General features: G+C 37.6%; 1 protein-coding gene and 1 long non-coding RNA gene across 2 annotated transcripts in view; one reads left to right on the forward strand and one right to left on the reverse strand.

Moving 5' to 3' along the window:
- The window catches only part of LOC124177767 (suppressor of lurcher protein 1), a 354,466-nt gene that overhangs the window by 279,069 nt on the left and 54,571 nt on the right, over window positions 1-20,826 (reverse strand). Inside the window, exon 2 of the mRNA XM_046560556.1 lies at window positions 19,447-19,513. Within this exon, the coding sequence (XP_046416512.1) occupies window positions 19,447-19,513 (67 nt within the window). The remainder of the gene's footprint in view (window positions 1-19,446; window positions 19,514-20,826) is intronic.
- On the forward strand, window positions 17,177-18,555 carry LOC124177774. Its single transcript, XR_006869663.1, has 2 exons — window positions 17,177-17,299; window positions 18,186-18,555. It is a non-coding gene; the product is annotated as an uncharacterized LOC124177774 (long non-coding RNA).

The raw sequence follows: 20,826 nt of genomic DNA on the forward strand, positions 1-20,826 counted from the left end.
TCAACGGGAACAGGAGGTGGAAATCAAACCGGAAGCGGAGGTGGAAATTCAACGGGAAGTGGAGGTGGAAATTCAACGGGAACAGGAGGTGGAAATCAAACCGGAAGCGGAGGTGGAAATTCAACGGGAAGTGGAGGTGGAAATTCAACGGGAAGTGGAGGTGGAAATTCAACAGGAACAGGAGGTGGAAATCAAACCGGAAGCGGAGGTGGAAATTCAACGGGAAGTGGAGGTGGAGATCAAACCGGAAGTGGAGGTGGAAATCAAACCGGAAGTGGAGGTGGAAGTGGAGACGGAAGTCACAAGGGAAGCGGAGATGGTAGTAAACATGGAATTAAAGTACTTCTAGGTCCTGGTGGAGGTGACAAACACAAGGGAAGCGGAGGTAAAAACAAGGGAAGCGGAGGTAAAAATAACGGTGGAAGTCCAACGACAACTATAATACAAAAAGATGTGATCGGAATAGATGCGCTTGACAGTATATGAATTGTCAAAATACTAATAAATCTAACGCAGATCCAATATTTCCTGTGTCATTATATGAGTATAGCTTTGACAACAAATCTAAGACCAAGATTCTATGTCCGATCGAAGCATACTCAAAACTTCTTTGGTTTTTCTATTCGTTGATTTATTTTTCGTTTAACCTAATTATAGATGATGTATTTAAGTTATCAGCTACGAAAAGCAGAAATCATTTCTACCCCTACCTTTCAACCCTCATAGGAGCTAGTCTTAGCAAAATTTGCGACATTTTATTTTTTTCCGCAAATTACATGAAAAAGAATGTGATTAAACATTTTTCACGAGTTATGTATCAAAAACTATGTCCTCTAAGTAAATAAGATTTCAATTCAAGTGTACAAATTATTCGTTACAAAAATAACGGGAAAATGATTGGCGTGTAAAAATACTTACAAGCGAACATTGTCGCAGCCAGATCTATGCGTGAGTTCGATGTATGAGAAACAGCAGAGCTAATAAATCATCAAGAACGGATTATTCTGGCAGTGTCGTACACGAAATTACACTCGCAATGGCCAAGTACATACGTCGGAGTGATAAGACTACTCGTGTGAACGCAGCATGATCCAAGACGAGCGCTGTAACGACACTAGTTTAGAATATCACTTAACCGCACGTGCGACACACGATGTAGAATCAGAGCCTGAAATTATAGTGTGGTTGTTATTTAGACGAACATGCTCAAAATATGCTGTCTTATCCAGAAGTTTTTGAATCGATTATAGACGGTGTGCAAAATACTAATTAATCAGAATCTAATACATAGGTTACGATGCACACACTTTATGATTTCCGGGCGAAATCATTATCCTGATGCTATAATTATCTGATTCAAAATTGATATCGCTGCCGGTCTGTGATGGAATACTTACTAGCTCGTTTCGCGACCAATATATTGGCGTCCAGAGACAGCGAGATTTCCCACTCCCTTGTCTCACAAATTTTATCCACAGCGTCTTAACTCCGGTGGGTCGTTCACATATTCACTGTTTGTACTGATCAGAGTGACAAAAGGTGATTCGAAAACACAGCTCTGAAGATCATGGAATCGAAATACATGTTTCTACCCAGTCGTGATTCTTCCTCATTTCTCAAATGATTACTGCACGTGTATAATACATTATCAATAGTAGTACTGTACTCAGGCTTTTCCCAAAATCCAAGTAACGATATTTCAAAATTCTATGGTCTTGTTGAACTTTCTAGTAATTGTAGCAGTAACGTGTGTAGATATTTCGATTTCGAAAGAGGAAAAGTACTCAACAGACACTCCAAGTATCGAGAAAGGTGCGAGACCGGAGGATAGGCGTCTATCGGAGCAAAGAACATGAACTAGTTGCATGGAAAAATAGAGACAGGAACACTTGTTGAAAAGTAAGGCCTTCAACTCTAAGCTTCGCTATTTTGGAGTGATAGCTACAAGAGAGGCAGCAAAAATTCGTGGTCACGAAACCGTTTGCGCAAGCTACAGTCATGAAAGCAAACGTGAATGTAAAACGAAGAGAGAACAAAGGATCCGCGAATAATTTTAACTATTGGTATTAACGAATTTTTAGGGATCACCGACGTTTATGGTGCTTGGAGAAATCATTCATAACTGTTCGAGAGTAATCGTTGGCTTCAATGGCGGTCCCTTACGTATCTTTGCAATTGGTTCAAAAACTTGAGAAACCTAATGCTGCGTTTGAAAACACTCTAGCAGTGAACAAAAAATGACTCGGTAATTTTTTGTGAAATTATAGACACAGTACAAGGTATGTGTGAAGTAATAAGTCGGAGAAACCAAACAGAGCCCCAATTTTGCCAACTTCTGTTGACTCAAGGAGGAGCAAACAAGGATGACTCGGATGGTGTTTTAACCTCCAAAACAGTCGTCAAGAGCGGACAGCGGTGACTCGTCTGCACGACGTTATTGTCATTGTCAATATATTGACAGGCGAAGAGCAACACGGCAACGAAGCGACGACTTTTCAATGGCTGCTAACTCAAATTTCGTTGAAACCGTCCCGTGAATGAGAGATCTATTCTAATTTTCTATATCTTCTTGAACAGAATCGAGTGATCGATTTTATGACCGGAAATGAATTTTGGTACTAAACTTTTCGAGATGATGTTTTATTAGTATAATATACTGACCAATAGTATTTTTCAAACAAGACTTATTCCGATAATTCTTCACAACTATTCGTTTATGAAGTCTTTTGCCATCTTGGGTCGTGGTAGTATTGCAATTTAGAGGCTTATCACTATAACGTGATAGTCGCAAAATTTTCACATTCATCTCGCTCAGTCTAGTTGGATAGTTCAATAGATCACGATTTATTCAAACCGAACTATACTCTTCCTTGGTTTCAAATGAGACAATTTTGATACTTCCAGAATTGCGCTCGATCAGCATATTTGCTGAAAACCACTTCTCGACGCGGCGACGTCCAATTGTTTGTAACTAATGAACATTTTCACCACTTCTCAATACATTTTTTTTCAGTACGATTCAAATAATTTCATTCAAATAGCGATAGTATATGAATCTTGAAACCAATGACTGAACAGTAGTTACTCCAACATTTTGCTCTTCTTTCTTTTCGATTGATTGATGAAAAATATCCTATCACATTCCTATTTATCCTACAAAACGATATTTCACAACCAGTACCGGTGATTTATAAATTTCGATACTGAAGTCCTGCACTACAGTCGTTCATGCTGACACTTCAAAAAAATGACAGATAATTTTGAGTTTATTCCTACGAAGAAGTTAGAGAGACAGTGAGTTCTTTTCGTATGTATGATAATATGAAAGACAAAGCGGCTTGCAAGCGAGAGGGAACTGACGGTGTAACTTGAACCATCCCGACTGGGACATAATGAGCACATAAAAACCGTTTACAACACGTTAAAAAGTGAGTTTGATATTGCTTACAATGATTGCATTATGGCCGGTAAGGAAGGTTCTGGAGAAACTATTTCAATATCCGAAATATCAGAATCATTCGTTCACTAGCGTTCATGCCATTTGATATCGGTAAACCCGGTTTGGAGTGATTGGAATCTGCTCTCTTGATCAACGTCAAGTCACTGATGCAAACTATCTCGGATCATCAGTACCGATGGACTACAAGATCAGCAGCAGAAGTATTCTACGGATGCAAACAACCACCCGACTCAACAATTACGTTGCGTTTGTTTTAATTGATATGGCATACCTGGCTAATGAATCCTTGACTATCCGATTTATTTTTCATGTGGTATCGTTTTCCGGGCAACTGTAGGGCACAAAATCAGGCACAAAATCAGGAAGACAGCGAATTCTGACTTCAAATTTGGATGAAAATATTTTTGGGGTTATTTTCTTTGACACCCGTCGTTCAGACCATAGTTTGGTTGCCGAAGTTGGCCTGGCGGTGAGCGCGCAGAGCGCCTCGACGCTTGTTTGACGCGTCTGGTAAACTGCTCGCCCAGTAGTAGCCAGAGCAGACACAATCTGCTTCCGCGACCGAATTAAACGCACGAGGTTTGGGTACAAAAAAGAAAAACATCGAGTACAAAATAACTAATGAAAACCCGTGTCTCTTATTTCTAGATGTTTTACAAGATACACATTTATGAATCAGACCAAAATCGGAGGGGTCAACCTATCAAAGGTCAGATTTCGCAATCCTTTTATGATTGCGAAGAAAAAAAACCCTGGCCAAGTGCGTGCAAGCTGCGCCAAGCAATACTCCCCAAAATGCATCCCTTCTGGGTGCATTGGGAGCCACCTCCTCCACCACAGCTCAACAACTCCACGGGGCCCTTGAACTCCCTAGAATAACACAGCACCGTTCCAAACACCCTCGTTTCCAAGTATCCTCTACCTCCTCAATCGCCATAACCCATCTTCCCTTCTTCCACTATTTCATATTTATTAATAATTATTGTTGACAATTATCACACAAATTTGCGTGACAGCTTTTTGTACACTTCAGGAGCTGCTGCAAATTTTCTTAAAAACTATTTTCCTGACCCCCATTCCATACCAAATCTCAAAATTGAGATGCATTTCGCTGTCATTGAAGTGACTCAAAAGTTCAAAGTTAAATTTCACAAATCGAGCACAACATTGCGAATTCTCTTGAGTTGAAAATGACTCATTTGTTATAATTTTACATGTGTTTATTGAGATTGACTCATTTCTTATAATTTTTGCATGTGTTTATTGAGGACCGCAAAATGCAGAAGTTTTTCAGGCGTGCCAAGTCAATAAGCAATGTTATGGCTAAACCGGTATTGCGCACTTCAATATGGTATATAAGGAGGAAATTTTTCACCAGATCCATCAGTTCGGCACTCAGCAACACTACCTCAAAATGTCGAAGTTAATCGTATTCCTCGTTATCGCGAGTGTATGCATACACTTGTATGCAATGGCCGCTTCTGCTTCAGGTAACGTAACAATTCTCATCGTAAATATCTCATCTTATTCTTTAGCAGTAGATACCTTCGAATTATACCTACTAGTTATATCCATGTTACGCGACGAGATAAAACGTAGGGGAAATAGTTATGTTAGGCTAGAGTTTGCACTGGCAACACTATTAGAATCTATTATCCATAGTCTGGACCATTTCTGACTGAGTATTGAGTCAAGTTATACTTGTTTCTAACCCACTATCGGCCATCCAAATCAGAAGATTTCACTCTTACGTTTCTCCTACAAATTCTGATTTTTGTTGTAGAAAAAAATTTCACGTACAACCTCTGGAACTGTCAAATAATTTATCAGACAATATTTTTCGGTTTTCGCCAAGTGTAGGCGCGGAGTTAGGATTGCCGAGAAAGGGTTGAAATTAACAATACTTTTATAATCACCGCATTGGGGGATGGCACTGTTGAAACGGAATAGTCAATCGAAGTCTCACTATAATACGTTTATCATTCGGACATCAATTCAGGAACATACCAATGGAGAGAATTAAGAAACAATGATAACACGTTAAATTACTACCGGCTTCTTTAAAACTTATTACCACAAATATAGCCAAACTTTGATATTCCAGTGATGTGATACTGCGGTAGTATAATGGCACAAGACACAGGAATTTAACCGATAAATTACAAAAAGTGCAATCGTTGTTGAAAATTCATATATCGAATGCTGTACCATTGACTACGCAAATTCTGAATTGTTGGACGATAACGAGTTTCGGAATACTCGACCGTGTCTGAGTAGTATTCTACGCGAGAGTTGTGTACTCCGAATATCTACGCAGAAAAAGCGACCGTGTAACACTTTTGCAGGTATCTGAAACAATCATCAAAACATTACAGACTACGTTCATTCTTTAGGTTCGAGCGGATCGAAAAATGCTACTGAAAAGCAAGGTTCACCTTTAAATATAAGTGCATTACCAATGCCAGACATGAGCAAAATGTTATAACAAGGACCGGAATTGGGACAAATTTGATGAAGATTATTCGTTGATTTATTTTTCTTTAAATTTAACTAAAGATGATATGTATAAGTTCTTTGCTGTACAAATAAGAAATCATTCCTTCCCTCATCTTTCAGCCCCTACGGGGGCTAATCCCAGCAAAAATATGATTATCTATAATTTTTTTCCGTAAAGTACATGAAAAAGTGTGTGAATTAACATTTGTCACCAGTTGTGCGAAAAAAACTATGTCCTTTTATCATTGAATAACATTCCAAGTTGAGTGTACATGTTATGTGTTACAACAATAAAAATACTGATAACCGAATAATGTCGCAGCCAGATCTATGCGTGAGTTCGATATACGAGAAACCTTGGAGGTTTTAGATCGTCTAAAGCCGATTAGTCTGGCAGTGTTGTACATGGAATCGCATTTGCAATGGCGAAGTACATCGGAGTGATTGGACTACTCATGTGAACGCAGCATGATCCAAGACGAGCGCTGTAATGACACTAGTCTGGACTATGACCTATTCGTACGCGTGACACACGGCGTAGAACCAGAGTCAGAAAGCATAATGTGGTTGTTATTCAGACGAACACACTCAAAATATGTTTCAAAGTTTTGTAATCGAATATAGTTAATGTGAAAAATACTGATTGCTAGAAATCCAATATATGGGCCACGAGACGCACACTCCGTAATATCCAAATGAAATCATTATCGAGAGACTTTAATGATCCGATTCAGAATTGATACCGCAGCCGGCATGTGATGGGTTAATTAGTAGCTGGTTTCGACTTGACTCTGAAGATTACAGAATCGAAATAAATTCTGCTCGGTCGAGATCCTTCACGATTTCTGAAATGATTACTCTACCTAACGAAACTTCAAATTTAGATGCTTTTCTACTGTCCTAGAAGTGGCTGAAAAACTTCGAACTCAAATTTCACAAATCCAGTACAACATGCCGAATTCTCTTGCGTCGAGAATGACTTATTTGTAATTCTCACATGTGTTTCTTGAATACCGAAAAATGCAGACTTTTGTCAGGTGTGCTGAATAAGTAAACAATACGATGGCTGAACCGGCTTTGTGCACAGCAAGATGTTGAAAGCGGAGACCAATTTTTACCAGATCCATGAGTGCGGCACTCACCACCATCACCTCGTCATCGTCATCCTCGTCATCACGAGTGTGTGCACACACTTGCATGCAATAGCAGTTTCTGCTCAAGGTAACGTTAAAATTCTAATCGTGAAAGTCTTATCTTGTCGTTTGACAGTAAATATTTTTGAATTATGATAGTCATGTCTAAGTTACGGAACGAGATCAAAAGTAAGGTGAATAGTTATGTGAGGTTACGGTTAGCATTGGCAGTAATATTAGAACCTATGATTTATAATCCAAACCATTTTTTGGTTACGTAATGAGTCAAGTTATCCTCATTTCCAGCCCACCATCGCCAATCTAATCCAGAAAATTTCACTCATCTAATTTTCACCCCGATTCGCATTTTTGCTGTAGCATAAAATTCAATATCCAACTTTCAGAACTACCAAACAATTCACGACACATTTTAGCGAATACCTCCAAAGTATTTCAAATTTTTCGAATTTTGCTAAGCGTAGGCGCGGAAATGAGAGTCGCCGCATCAGGGAAATGCGACCATTAAAACCGAATAGATAATAGAATTTTCTCCATAGACCCTTTAAAATAGGATGACTCTGACAGCATATATGGAACAAGGATTGCACGTCCGTTCAGAGTGTGTTTAAGATTGCTTCGGTTTATTCACTAAATGATTAATTTCCCGTAAAACTTCATCAAAGATGATGTGTATAAGTTTTTGATATTCTAAAGACCAGCGATCATTCTATCCTCACCTTTTAGGTAGCCCTTGAGGGGCTAATCTCAGCGAAAACTGTGTATTTTGTTATTTCCGGAATATATGTAAATAAGAATGTAAATAAAGATTTTTCACCAGTTCTGTGAAAAGAACTATGTCCTCTCATAACTAAATATTATTCCAAGTCGACGATGCACGTTATACGTTACAACCGTGACATGAAAATAATTGACGTGTAAAGTATTTACAACCGAATAATGTCGCAGCCAGATCTATGCGTGAGTTCGACATACGAGAAACCTTGGAGGTTGTAGATCATCGAAAGCCGATGAGTCTGACAGTGTCGTACATGGGATTGCATTTGCAATGGCCAAGTACGTCTGAGTGATTAGACAACTCTTGTAAACGCAGCGTGATCCAAGGCGAACGCTGTAATGACGCTAGTCTAGACTATCACTTATCCGTGCGTTTGATAGACGGCGTCGAATCAGAGCCGGCAAGTATAGTGTGGTTGTTATTCAGACGAACAAGCTCAAAATATATTGCTTGATCCAAAAGTTCTGGAATCTATTATAGTTGGCTTTCAAAATACTGATAGATCGAAATCCGATACACGGGTTACGAAACGCACGCTCCATAATTTCCGAGTAAAATCAATGTTGTGAGGCTTTAATGATCTGATTAAAAGTTGATATCAAAGCCTGCATTTGATAGGTAAATTAGTAGCTCGTTTCGCGACAAATGTGTCGGAGTCAAGAGACCGCAGCATTTTCCACTTCGTCATTTCACAAAGTTCATCCACAGCATCGTGATTCCGGTGGATCGTTGACAAAATGTGATTCGAAAACACAGCTCCGAAGATTATGGAATGGAAATACATGATTCTACCGGGTCAGTGTCCTTCACGATTTCTCGTACGGTTACCCTAACAACAAACTTCAAAATTGAGATGCTTTTTGCTGTCATGAAAGTAGCTACAAAATCGAGTGAAACATTCCCTATTCCATTAGATCAATTGATTCGTTTATGATTCTTGCATGTATTTATTGAAGTCTGGGAAAAACATTCTCAATCTATGATAACGATCTATATTCATTGCGCAATATCGCAGAATGCAAAGTTCACAGTTCAAAATTCTTCAGGCTTGCAAAATGAACAAACAATGCAATGGATGAACAGACGTTGAGCGATTCAAGATGGTATAGAGAGATATATAGAGAGAAGATTTTTCACCAGATCCGCCAGTTCGGCACTCACCAATATCACTTCAAGATGTCAAAGTTCATCGTAATCATCGTTATACTGACTATGCATTTAGTTTTCTGTAATCGCCGCTCCTGCTCTAGGTAACGTAACGATTCCAATTGGAAATCCAGATTCTACGACACGGAACCATTGATTCTCTTCGGGAGGAAATTTTCTCTCGTTTGGCAGTGGATAGTTTCGAAATTTGATGATTATTTCCGTGTCACGTAACGAAATAAAAAGTAAAGCGAACAGTTCGGTCGGAGTAAGCTTGGCACTGGCAGCAGGATCACAATCTATGATTTACAGGTCAGACGGAACGAAGGATTCACGAATAATTTCAATTGTTGATATTAACGAATTTTTCGCCGTCACGATGCTTATACCGCTTCAATAAATTATCCATACCATTAGAAAGTAATCGTTGGCTTCATTGGATCTACCTTACGCATCTGTGCGTTTATTTTAATACTCGAGAAATCTGATGTTGACTTTTGAAGAGACTTCAGCAGTGAACAAAGAACAATACGGCAATATTCTGGGTGATGATGGAGAAATGATAGGACAAGGTGCGTGTGAAGTAAAAAGTCGGAGAAACCAAACAGAGCCCCAATTTTGCCAACTTCTGTTGACTCAAGGAGGAGCAAACAAGGATGACTCGGATGGTGTTTTAACCTCCAAAACAGTCGTCAAGAGCGGACAGCGGTGACTCGTCTGCACGACGTTATTGTCATTGTCAATATATTGACAGGCGAAGAGCAACACGGCAACGAAGCGACGACTTTTCAATGGCTGCTAACTCAAATTTCGTTGAAACCGTCCCGTGAATGAGAGATCTATTCTAATTTTCTATATCTTCTTGAACAGAATCGAGTGATCGATTTTATGACCGGAAATGAATTTTGGTACTAAACTTTTCGAGATGATGTTTTATTAGTATAATATACTGACAAAAAGTATTTTTAAAACAAGACTTACTCCGATAATTCTTCACAACTATTCGTTTATGAAGTCTTTTGCTATGCTGGGTCGTGGTAATATTGCAATTCCAAGAGATGTCATTTTAATGTGGCAAACGAGGGAGGAGATGCAAAACTGCGAAAGACCAAAAAGTCGTCTGTAAAAATAAAGTTATTAATTTTTTTCAACGCGGCCAAGATTACGAACGGTAAAATATTGATTTGTGATAATACCGAAAGCCAAAAAGCCGACTTTACAAATGTCAGACTTGAGTCTTCGTCGAATGTTTACGAATCCGAATTTATCAATAACGACCGAAGAAAGTCTTGAAAGGTCGAAATTCCGAAACTCGCGAAAGACAGAATGGCCAAAATGCTGGAAGGTTGGATGACGTCGGAAGCCCATATATTTCTCTGCAACGCCTCCCGTATCCAATGAACGGTGTCTAGTGCCATCCAGCATAAGTATACATTACTATACATAACTGTGGCAACCGTATTTTGCGTTTTGCAGATCGTAATTATGCTGCTTTTAAACATAGATTGCCAACAACTAATTTCTTTGGTTTTGCAGCTGTTCGAAGTATTAGCCGCTCTAAGTTTTTAATTTAGGAACTTTTGTTTTTTCGTATCCTCACATTCTGTGCTTCGGTCATTCGGAATGCAGACTATTCTCAATATACTTTTTCGGATAAGACATCGTTCGGACAAATGAACATTCCTGAAAAAAGTTATTCTACCAAGTGATTCATCCCTTTCCGGTGCTTTGGGAGCCGCTTCTCCCACCACAGCGCATCATCTCCACGTGGCCCTCGGACCCTCTAAAATAACACAGCACCCTTCCAAACAGCCTCGCTTTTAGTTATCCTTCTCTTAATCCATCGTCGTAACCCACCTTTCCTTCTCCAGCTGATTTATATGACTAATTATTGTTGACAGTCATCACATAAATTTGTACCATAGCTTTTCCTATACTTCATCAACTGCCGCAAACTTTTTTGAAACCTATTTCACCGACCCCAAATCTCCATCAAGCTTTAAAATTGAAATGCTTTTTAATATTTCATCAAACATGCCGAATTCTCTTGCGTCGAGAATGACTCATATGTTATAATTTTGACATATGTTTATTGAGAATGACTCATTTCTTATAATTTTTTCATGTGTTTATTGAGGACCGCAAAATGCAAAATTTTTTCAGGCGTGCCAAGTCAATAAGCAATGTTATGGCTAAACCGGCGTTGCGCACTTCAATATGGTATATAAGGAGGAAATTCTCCACCAGATCCATCAGTTCGCCACTCAGCAACATTACCTCAAAATGTCGAAGTTAATCGTATACCTCGTTATCGCCAGTGTATGCATGCACTTGTATGCAATGGCCGTTTCTGCTCAAGGTAACGTAACAATTCTTATCGTAAATGTCTCATCTTATCGTTCGGCAGTCGATATTTTTGAATTGTGATAGTGACGCCAATGTTACGCAACGACGTCAAAAGTAGGGTGAATAGTTATGTTAGGCTAGGGTTAGGATTGGCAGCACCATGAGAATCTATGATTCATAGTCTAGACCATTTCTGACTGAGTATTGAGTCAAGTTATACTTATTTGTCAACTACCATCGACAATTCAATCGAAAAATTTCAACCTCAAATTTCTCGTCCCAATTCGGATATTTATGATAGAAAAAAATGTCCAATCTCCAGAACTATCGAATAATTCACTACACGTTTTAACGAGTACCTTGAAAGTGTTCAATGTTTTTCAAATTTTGCTAAGCTTAGGCGCAGAAATAAGAATGCTTAGAAAGGATTGCAATTAACAACACTTTTCAATGCCATTATTAAAACCGGATAGTCAGTTGAATGATCATCACAATATGTTCGTCATTCAGTCGTCAATTTAGAAACACAGCAATAAGACAATTGATTAATATAGCAGTCATATCACATCCAGATTAAAAATAACACCACTTTAAAATAAAACGCGATTATTATTCAATTAAGAAGCACTGATAACACGTTCAGTCACTACTTGCATCTCCATTAAAAACCATTACCACAATATTAGGAAGCCATTGATATTCCAGTGACGTGGTACTGCGTTAGGTAATGTAATGTTACACGCCATTGGTATTTCACAATTAAAAAGAAAATGGAAATGCAGTATAAAATTAATATTTCAATTGCTGTTCTGTTACGGGGGTTGTTGAGTGTGAAATCTGCTTTTTCAAACGTTTTTTGGATCTGTTTTTCAGACAAACCATTAAAATGAAATTACTCATAATTTTCACATCATATTCATTGACATATGACCAAACCTTCTGAATTTTTGGGGACGAAATATTGGATATAAGCAAATGTAAGCTGCTCGATAGGAACGAATGTAAAAAAAATAGTCGAAACATAACATCTCAAAAAGCACCAGACTGATTCTGCTCAAATTTTGAAAGCATTTCTCCTTTACTCATACCTATCCCGTGAACTGCAATATTCATAATTGCTTTGGTATTTTTTATTTTACACGGTAAACAAACGTCAAGCAAATGCGAATTTCAATTTTCTTTCGTGAAACGAAAAATACCAAAGCAATCATGGTTATCTTAGTTTACGCGGTACGGATAGTTAAGCTGAAGATGCTGTGAAAATCTGAGCAGGATCGATGTAGTGCTTTTTGAAATATCCTGTTCATACTTTTCTTTATATAATTGCCTGTCAGGCAGTATGCTTTGGGTTGTGTTCAACATTTCGTTTCCCAAAAATTCATAAAGTTTGTTCAAATGTCAACAAGCACGAAGAAAAATTGTGAGAAATTTCCTTCCAATAGTTTGTCTTAATTACACAAATTCTGAATTTCTTGATGGTAACAGGTTTCAGAACACTCGAATGTTTCTGGGTGGCAGTCTGTGTAAAATTTCAAAATATTACAGTCTGAGTTCGTTTTTCAGGTGGAATTCCAGATGAAGCTGGAGATGCCTGTGGAGCGGGAGCCGCATGCTAAGCCACCCCGGCTATTGTAAATGCTGTCAACACTCGATGAGTTTCGGAAACACTGAGAATTCCAACGCAGATCCAACATTTCCTGTGTCATTATTTGAGTGTGGCGCTGACAGCGAATCTGGGACAAGGATTGCATATCTGTTTTAAGCGTGCTTGAAATTTCTTTGAATTGTCTATTTATTGATTCATTTTTCGATCGATCTAATTAAAGATGATGTGCATATATTATTTGCTGTGAAGAGCAGCAATCATTTTTACCATCACCTTTCAGCCTTCACGGGGACCAGTCTCAACAAAAATTGTAACATTTTAAATTTTTTCCTCAAATTACATGAAATAGTATGCGAATAAACACTTGTCACCAGTTATGTAGCAAAAATTACGTCCTTATATCATCAAACAACATTCCCAGTCTAGTGTGCAAGTTATGTGTTACAACAATAACAGAAAAATAATTAACGTGTAAGATTACTTACAAGCGAACATTGTCACAGCCAGATCTATGCGTGATTTCGATACACGAGAAACCTCAGAGGTTATAAATAATCGAAAACCGATTAGTCTCGCAGTGTCGTACACAGAATCGCACTCGTAATGGCCAAGTTCATGCGAGTGGTTAGACCACTCTTGTGAACGCAGCGTGATCCAAGGCGAGCGCTGTAACGACACTAGTTTACAATATCACTTATCCGTACGTCTGACACACGGTGTAGAATCAGAGCCCGAAATTATAGTGTGGTTGTCATTCGCACGAACACGCTCAAAATATGCTGTCTTATCCAAAAGTTTTTGAATCGATTATAGACGGTGTGCAAAATACTGATTAATCGGAATCTAATACATGGGTTACGGTGCGCACACTTTATAATTTGCGAGTGAAATCATTACCGTGAGGCTGTAATGCTCCGATTCAAGTTTGGTATCACAACCAGCCCGTGATGGGTTAGTCAGTAGCTCGTTTTGCGACAAATGTGTCAGAGTCAAGACGGCGGGATTTCCCACTTCTTTGTTTGACAAATCTTAACCGCGCAATTTATCACCCTACCTGTTTGACCCTACATTACGAACAATAGTACCATACTCGAGGTCCTTCTAAAACCTGAGTCATGACGTTGCTCGGATAGTAAAGATTGAAAAAAAGTTTCACGGCCATGTTGAACTTTCTTGCTGTCGCTGTTTGCAGTTGTAACGTGTGATTTATATTTCCTTTTCGCAACGGAATTCAGCTCTGAGAAAAAGTACTCAAGGGACGCTTATCGTTGGAGTATTGGGAAAGGCGTGGAGCCGGAGGATAGGCGTCTATCGAAACATTCGATTTGTTTTCACTTCAATCAACGTTAGTGAATTTTTTTACATTTTCAAAAATAGCTCTGCTTTAAATACAATAACTTTTTACATTTTTAATATTTTAATGCGAAAATTTGGATAGTAGATATCTTAAGTTGAAGTCTGAAATCTGTCAGTGAGGGTCATGGTGTCCCGGTGTGTTCAGCTACTGTGGCTTCTGGACCTGTGCATTACAATCTCTTCAACTAATACCCCATGACAAGAAAACTTTCTACCATCGCCAGCGTCCCGTCGTTATGGATCTTTACAATACTCGAGTAGTCAACCAGGTTCCGAGAACACCTACGTTTATATCTTAGCTGCTATTTGTGAACCTCGAAACTTTTCATTTATTCAAGTTGCGGATGGTTTGTTTATGTTTATTCCGGTACATTTTAACTGTCTGTGACAGATGACGACTATACATCTCGATGTGTCAGAAAATATCAAATAGCTGACAGTTGTTTATCTGAAAAATGTCAATTTGGATGCGTATCGATATGTGTGCAGTTAGTGTATCTCGCACATATGTATAGGGCGTTCCGCAAAGTATCGATCAAGATCGGAAATCGATATCTTCTATTCAATCCAAGTGTTTTTTTATTTTTTATCTTTTGTTTTTGTGAAAGCACTGGTCTAAAAACAGCTCTGATTTCTTTCAAATTTTCCCAATCACCCGTGTCTGAGGTGTTACACCGTTTCCAGAGTGCCTATTTTGTCAAATTTAAAAAAAATTCAGAAACATCTAGGAAAGTATGAAAATGTTTCAGAGCCCCACCTGAAAACAGGGACTGCATTGCAGCAAAATTGTAATTTCATAAATGATGAAAATTTGATAAGTTATTCCTAGAATAGATTTCTCATATGAAAATGAAGCAAAAAAAAGTCCTATTCACATGAGTCGAAATGAGTATATTTACAGAGTCACAGGTGATATGACATGATATATTTATATTACAACATACATATCACGATGTGTTATATTTAATAGAGCTAACGGTTTGATCATTCTTCATTTGTTTATTGGAATGAAGGAGTATTTCCGCGATTTTAGACGGATATAAATATACATCTGTTTTGGGGGTAACGTTCAGAGCGCTATCTGGCGAAGACTTCGGTGGTGACTATTTTTTCGAGTTGCATCGCACTGACATCTATGCTAATATATAAAATTCTATGTATATATGTATGTATGTATGTTTGTACGGATTGAACTTAAAATTTATGTGACGGATTTTGATGAAACTTTTTTTCAAATGTTCCAGAAGTGATGTATAGGCTATTTTATATTCAATTTTTCAGTAAAAATTTTGAGTTAATAATCAATTAAAGTTTTAAGCATTCTCTACTTCTTGAGCTGACGGAAGATGACAAAAGCGAGGATTCACAAACTCTTAAAAATCGATTACGTAATTTACGGACGCTTCACTTTCTGTCAATGTAATATTTTTTCTTTACGGAAATCTTTGTAGTGATTCTCCTAGTGCTATATACGACACAATGTGAGTGTAAAAGCACAGTCAAATTCGCGCGTACAATTCCACTTGCGTGATTCCAGGAGCCGAAAATAAAATTAACGCCCGTAGCTATTGATGTCACTTGTAACATAATCAAATGAAGCATGATTAAACCTTTGGCTCTGTTAATTGTAAAACATTGTGATATAAATATATGACGTCATTACCGGTGACTCTGTAAATATATTTATTTCGACCTATGTTGTTGGGAATTGTTTTGTTCATTTTCATGTGAGAAATGTATCCTAAGAATAGATTTGAAATATACTTATGTACTGAAATCTCCATCTTCATGGAAGCTCCGTACTAATCACCCGTCCTCCGTAAAATTGGACTAAAAACACTGAAGACTGATGTGCATACAAAAAATTGTTGGAATATTACAGCGGAAATACAGCGGAGACACTGTGAAATGACAGTTAAATAACAAGGAATGGTATAAAATAATGAAAATAATAAACGTGATTGAAGGAAAAATAAGTAGACGTCTATCAATATCGTACATTATTGTTTACTTCGAAGATGAACGAAAAATAATTCAGCTGCTGTTGCAACCTCTGAAAACTACTAAAAAGTCACAAAGCGTTTATAGCAATGGAATTTGGCCTATGAAACGCGCAATTCGAGTTAATTTTCGACATGCATAATTTCCTATTCATTCATTTTTGACATCTTGCACTTTCTCATTCGAAATTCATTTCAAACATCGATAGGTCATGTCCGTGAGGGATTTGTCATAGCGTAGCAGATGAAAAAACAAATACCTGTCTCTCAATTTTTTACACACTACGAGATACATATGTATCGCAGTCCTTCGATGACTGTGAAAAAATTCCTTGCCAAGTGCGTGGAGGCTGTGCCGAGCAATACTCCCCAATTTGTACCCCCCTTGGACTCCCTAAAATAACACAGCTCCCTTCCAGCTACCCTCGCCTTCGGTCATTCTCCTACTGATCGATCTCCATCGCCCATTTTTCCTTCTCTCAGTGTTTCAAATAGATAATTATTGTTGAGAGCCTTTTCTTTACTTTATAAACTGCTATAAACTTTGTTGAAACCCATTTGGCTGACCTCAAATCCTTACCACACTTGAAAATTAGGATCCTTTCTGCCATCATAGGAGTGGCTAAAAAATTCATAGTGAAATTTCACAAATCTAGTGAAACATGCCGTATTCTCTTGCGATTGTCACATTTATGATTTACGTACATATTTATCTTTGGGGGAAAATAATACTGCAAAGTGCAAACTTTTTTCAGCCTTGATAAATCAATAAACATCATAAACAATGTTATAGCTAAACAGGCGTTGCGCGATTCAAGATGGTATATAAGGAGAAGATTTTACACCAAATCCATCAGTTTGGCACATACCAACAATACCTCAAAATGTCGAAGTTAATCGTATTCCTCGTTATCGCAAGTGTATACATTCAATTGTGTGCAGGCGGCAACTCTTCTGGCGGTAAATATTTTTGAATTATGGTCATTTATTATGTTACGCAACGAGATCAAAAGTAGGCTGAACAGTTATGTTAGGATAGGGTTAGGGTTGGCAGCATTATGAGAATCTATGATTCGTAGTCCAGACCATTTTTGGTTGAGTATTGAGTCGAGTTATACTTATTTTCAACCCAGCATGGGCAATCTAATTCAAAAAATTTTACTCGTAAATTTTTTCGTCCGAATTCTGATTTTTGTTGTGAAAAAAAGAAATTCAACATCGAACCTCCAGAACTATCAAATAATTTGTCACAGATTTAAAAAAGTACCTCTGTATTGTTTTATATTTTTAAAATTCAGCCAACACTCTTGAATCGCCGCATCGGAGAAATGCCACTATTAAAACCGAATGATTATTTGAATTTTTGCCACGATACCTTTATTATTCAGACGTCAATTTAGGAAGATAGCAATATAGAAAATTGATCATTCAATTAGCTACTCATATCACATCCGCATTATAAGCAACACCAATTTAACATAGTACGCGATTATTATCCAATTGAGAAATACTGATAACACGTTAAATTACTACTGGCATCTCTAAAAACCATTACTACAAATATAGCAAATCATTGATATTCTAGTGATTTGGTACTTCACCGCTTGATTACAAAAAGTGCGATAAATTGTAGTTCGGAATTGATATTTCAATTGCTGTTCCATAGATTACGCAAATTCCGAATTGCTTGACGATGAAGAGTTTCGGAAAGCTCGACTGTTTCTGACTGGTAATCTCTGTAAAATTCGTGTCCTAAAAAGTTCTGTGCAGAAATCGCAACCGCACGACAGTTTTGCAAGTACCTGAAACTATCACCAAAATATTATAGACTGAGTTCGTTCTTTAGATGGAAAGCCATTGATCGAAGCGCTTGTCAACCTGTGAATCACGGAAATACTGAGAATACCAACGCAGATCCAATATTTCCTCTACCATTATTTGAATATGGATCTGACATCAAATCTGGGACAAGGATTACACGCTCGTTTTAACCATGCTGGGAATTTCTTCGGTTTATCTATTTATTGACTTATTTTTTATTCAACTTTATTGAAGATGATGTGTATGAGTTATTTGCTGCAAAGAGCAGCAATTACTTCTACCCTCACCTTTCAGCCCTTACGGGGGTCAGTCTCAGCAAAAATTGTGACATAATTTTTTTTTTTTTTCAATTATTAACATTAAAAATTATGTGAATAAACACTTGTCACCAATTACGTAAAATACTGTGTCATCTTATTATTAAATAACATCCCAAGTCCTGTGTATAAGTTGTATGTTACAACAATAACAGAAAATAATTAGCGTATAAAGTACTCACAACTGAACAATGTCGTAGTCAGATATTATACGCGTGAATATAATATACGAGAAACTTCAGAGTTTATAAATCATCGAAAACCGATTAGTCTGGCAGTGTCGTACATGAAATCACATTTCCGACGACTGAGCATATCTGAGTGTTTTTTCAAAAATTTTCGAATCGATTATAAATGAAATGCAAAACGATAATCAATAAGAATCTGATACATGGATCACAATACGAACACTCTATAATTTCCGAGTGAAATCATTGTTATGATCGAGGCTATGATATAATCTGACTCAAAATTTCCGTCTCAACTGGCTCGTGATGGTCTAATTCAAAGCTCGTTTCGCGACAAATGTATCGGAAACAAAAGACGGCAAAAATTCACGGTCACGAAATCGATTTCCCAAATCAACGCGAATGTGAAGCGGGTCGGTTTTCAGTGGCATGTATTTGTCTTTACTGACGTCTAAGATATCATATTAAATTTTGTGATTAGTTTAGTAAATTCAAAACTTGGGGCCAATTTTCGACTCTCACGATATTTGGGCCACTTAATTAAAAAAATTATTCGTATCACTGGAAATATTTTCGTCGACGATTGTAAAACTGTGGTGAAATTAAGTGACATTGAAAATGTGATTTTTTGTAAAACATTGCGCATCTTGGGTTGCGCCAGCACAGCTTAAACAACTGAGTAATATTCCGCATAACTTTAAGCTTTTTTAGACGTTGGATTTATGGAAAAAAATAAAATCAAAAATTAGCTATGTTGCGTAAGTGTGTAAAATAGAATTACCTGGATTGACGGCTTGGCAATGATGGAGCAACGGTAGCCAGCATAGCAGTAAGACCGCTCGCTGCATCTGTAGACACGAAGAAGAAGCAGCTCGTTAATATTCCACGGAAATCGTACAATCGTAAAACAAAACAAAATTCTACGAAAATCAGTGCATCGTTTCCAAATTATTCATATTCATCCACATTCGTACCGTCAAATTTCACAATAATGGTTCGCTTGTTCAGGTTGAATTTCTCTGCATTTTTCAACCATAATATTTTCTCTTTCTAACAGTGAAACACTTCCCTGATTGTGTAGAATATATCAGACTCGTTTCTTTCAAGCGTAAAAAATAATACAATATAGCCGTAGTGAGAGAAATTTTCAGTTCCGGTTACCGCTCAGTCCTCTACTATTTTCATTTTTTACCACAATCGAAAAATATAGTTCGAGGTACAAAATGAAAATTAGTTTTCTAGCTGTTACCAGAAAAACTAGTATCCGTTACTATTCTTTCTCATTACGATCACTGTTGCTATATTTTCGTGCAACTGTTGCGAAAATGTAATGCTTGTGCGACAATAAATTGATCTTAAAGGCTTATTTAAGTAAAATTCTACCAAAAAAAGATCGACAATAGCGCAAAATGGTTAGACGTACCTCGTTTTTCGTAATTCCAAGGATATTCAAACAGTTTTTTTCAACGATACCTGTTTTGCTGAATTTTTCTAGTTACTACAGCGAATGAAATTTTTCTCAGTGCGATATGTTTAACCATATGAAAAAGGGTTTCTATTCACGAATATAGATCTTTATCGCGAAAGCCTGTCAGATCACAAAATAAAACTTGATTAAACAAAATGAGCATCTGCAAATGAATTTTCTATAACTAGGACGATGTTGAATCGAAAGTAAAAGAAGTCTTCTTTGCCTAGCTCAACAGCGCATCGATTATTGCAAAGGTAAACCGAATGTCAATGAAGCGTAGAGAATTTCTCTCACCCTTCTTATCAGAGGGAGAGAAGCTCGTTCTCTGTAAGCTTGAGAAGACGGTGCAATATATCGAAACAAGCTCTTTGATCGGCTCGTCCGACGTAGAATAATGCTGTAATGGTTACCAACGCAACGTGAAAGGATCGACTGACCATCGCTCCTTCGCCTCGTCAAAAGCCTTTCATTGAATTGCCTTTAAGAAATTGGAGGCTCCCAATTCGACCCCCTGTCGCCGACCTTTAATTACCTCCAAAGAACGTTACGTCTTCTGAATTCTTATCATTTCTTCGCGACCGTAAAGAATCCCTTCGAAATTCAATTCTAATAATTGCACTGGTCGATAGTGCGATTACGATCTGTAGGTGATTTTTAAACAGGGAAATCGAAATCACCATTCTTACTTTA

Source organism: Neodiprion fabricii, chromosome 1 (genome assembly GCF_021155785.1).
Source record: "Neodiprion fabricii isolate iyNeoFabr1 chromosome 1, iyNeoFabr1.1, whole genome shotgun sequence".
Taxonomy (NCBI): Eukaryota; Metazoa; Arthropoda; class Insecta; order Hymenoptera; family Diprionidae; genus Neodiprion; species Neodiprion fabricii.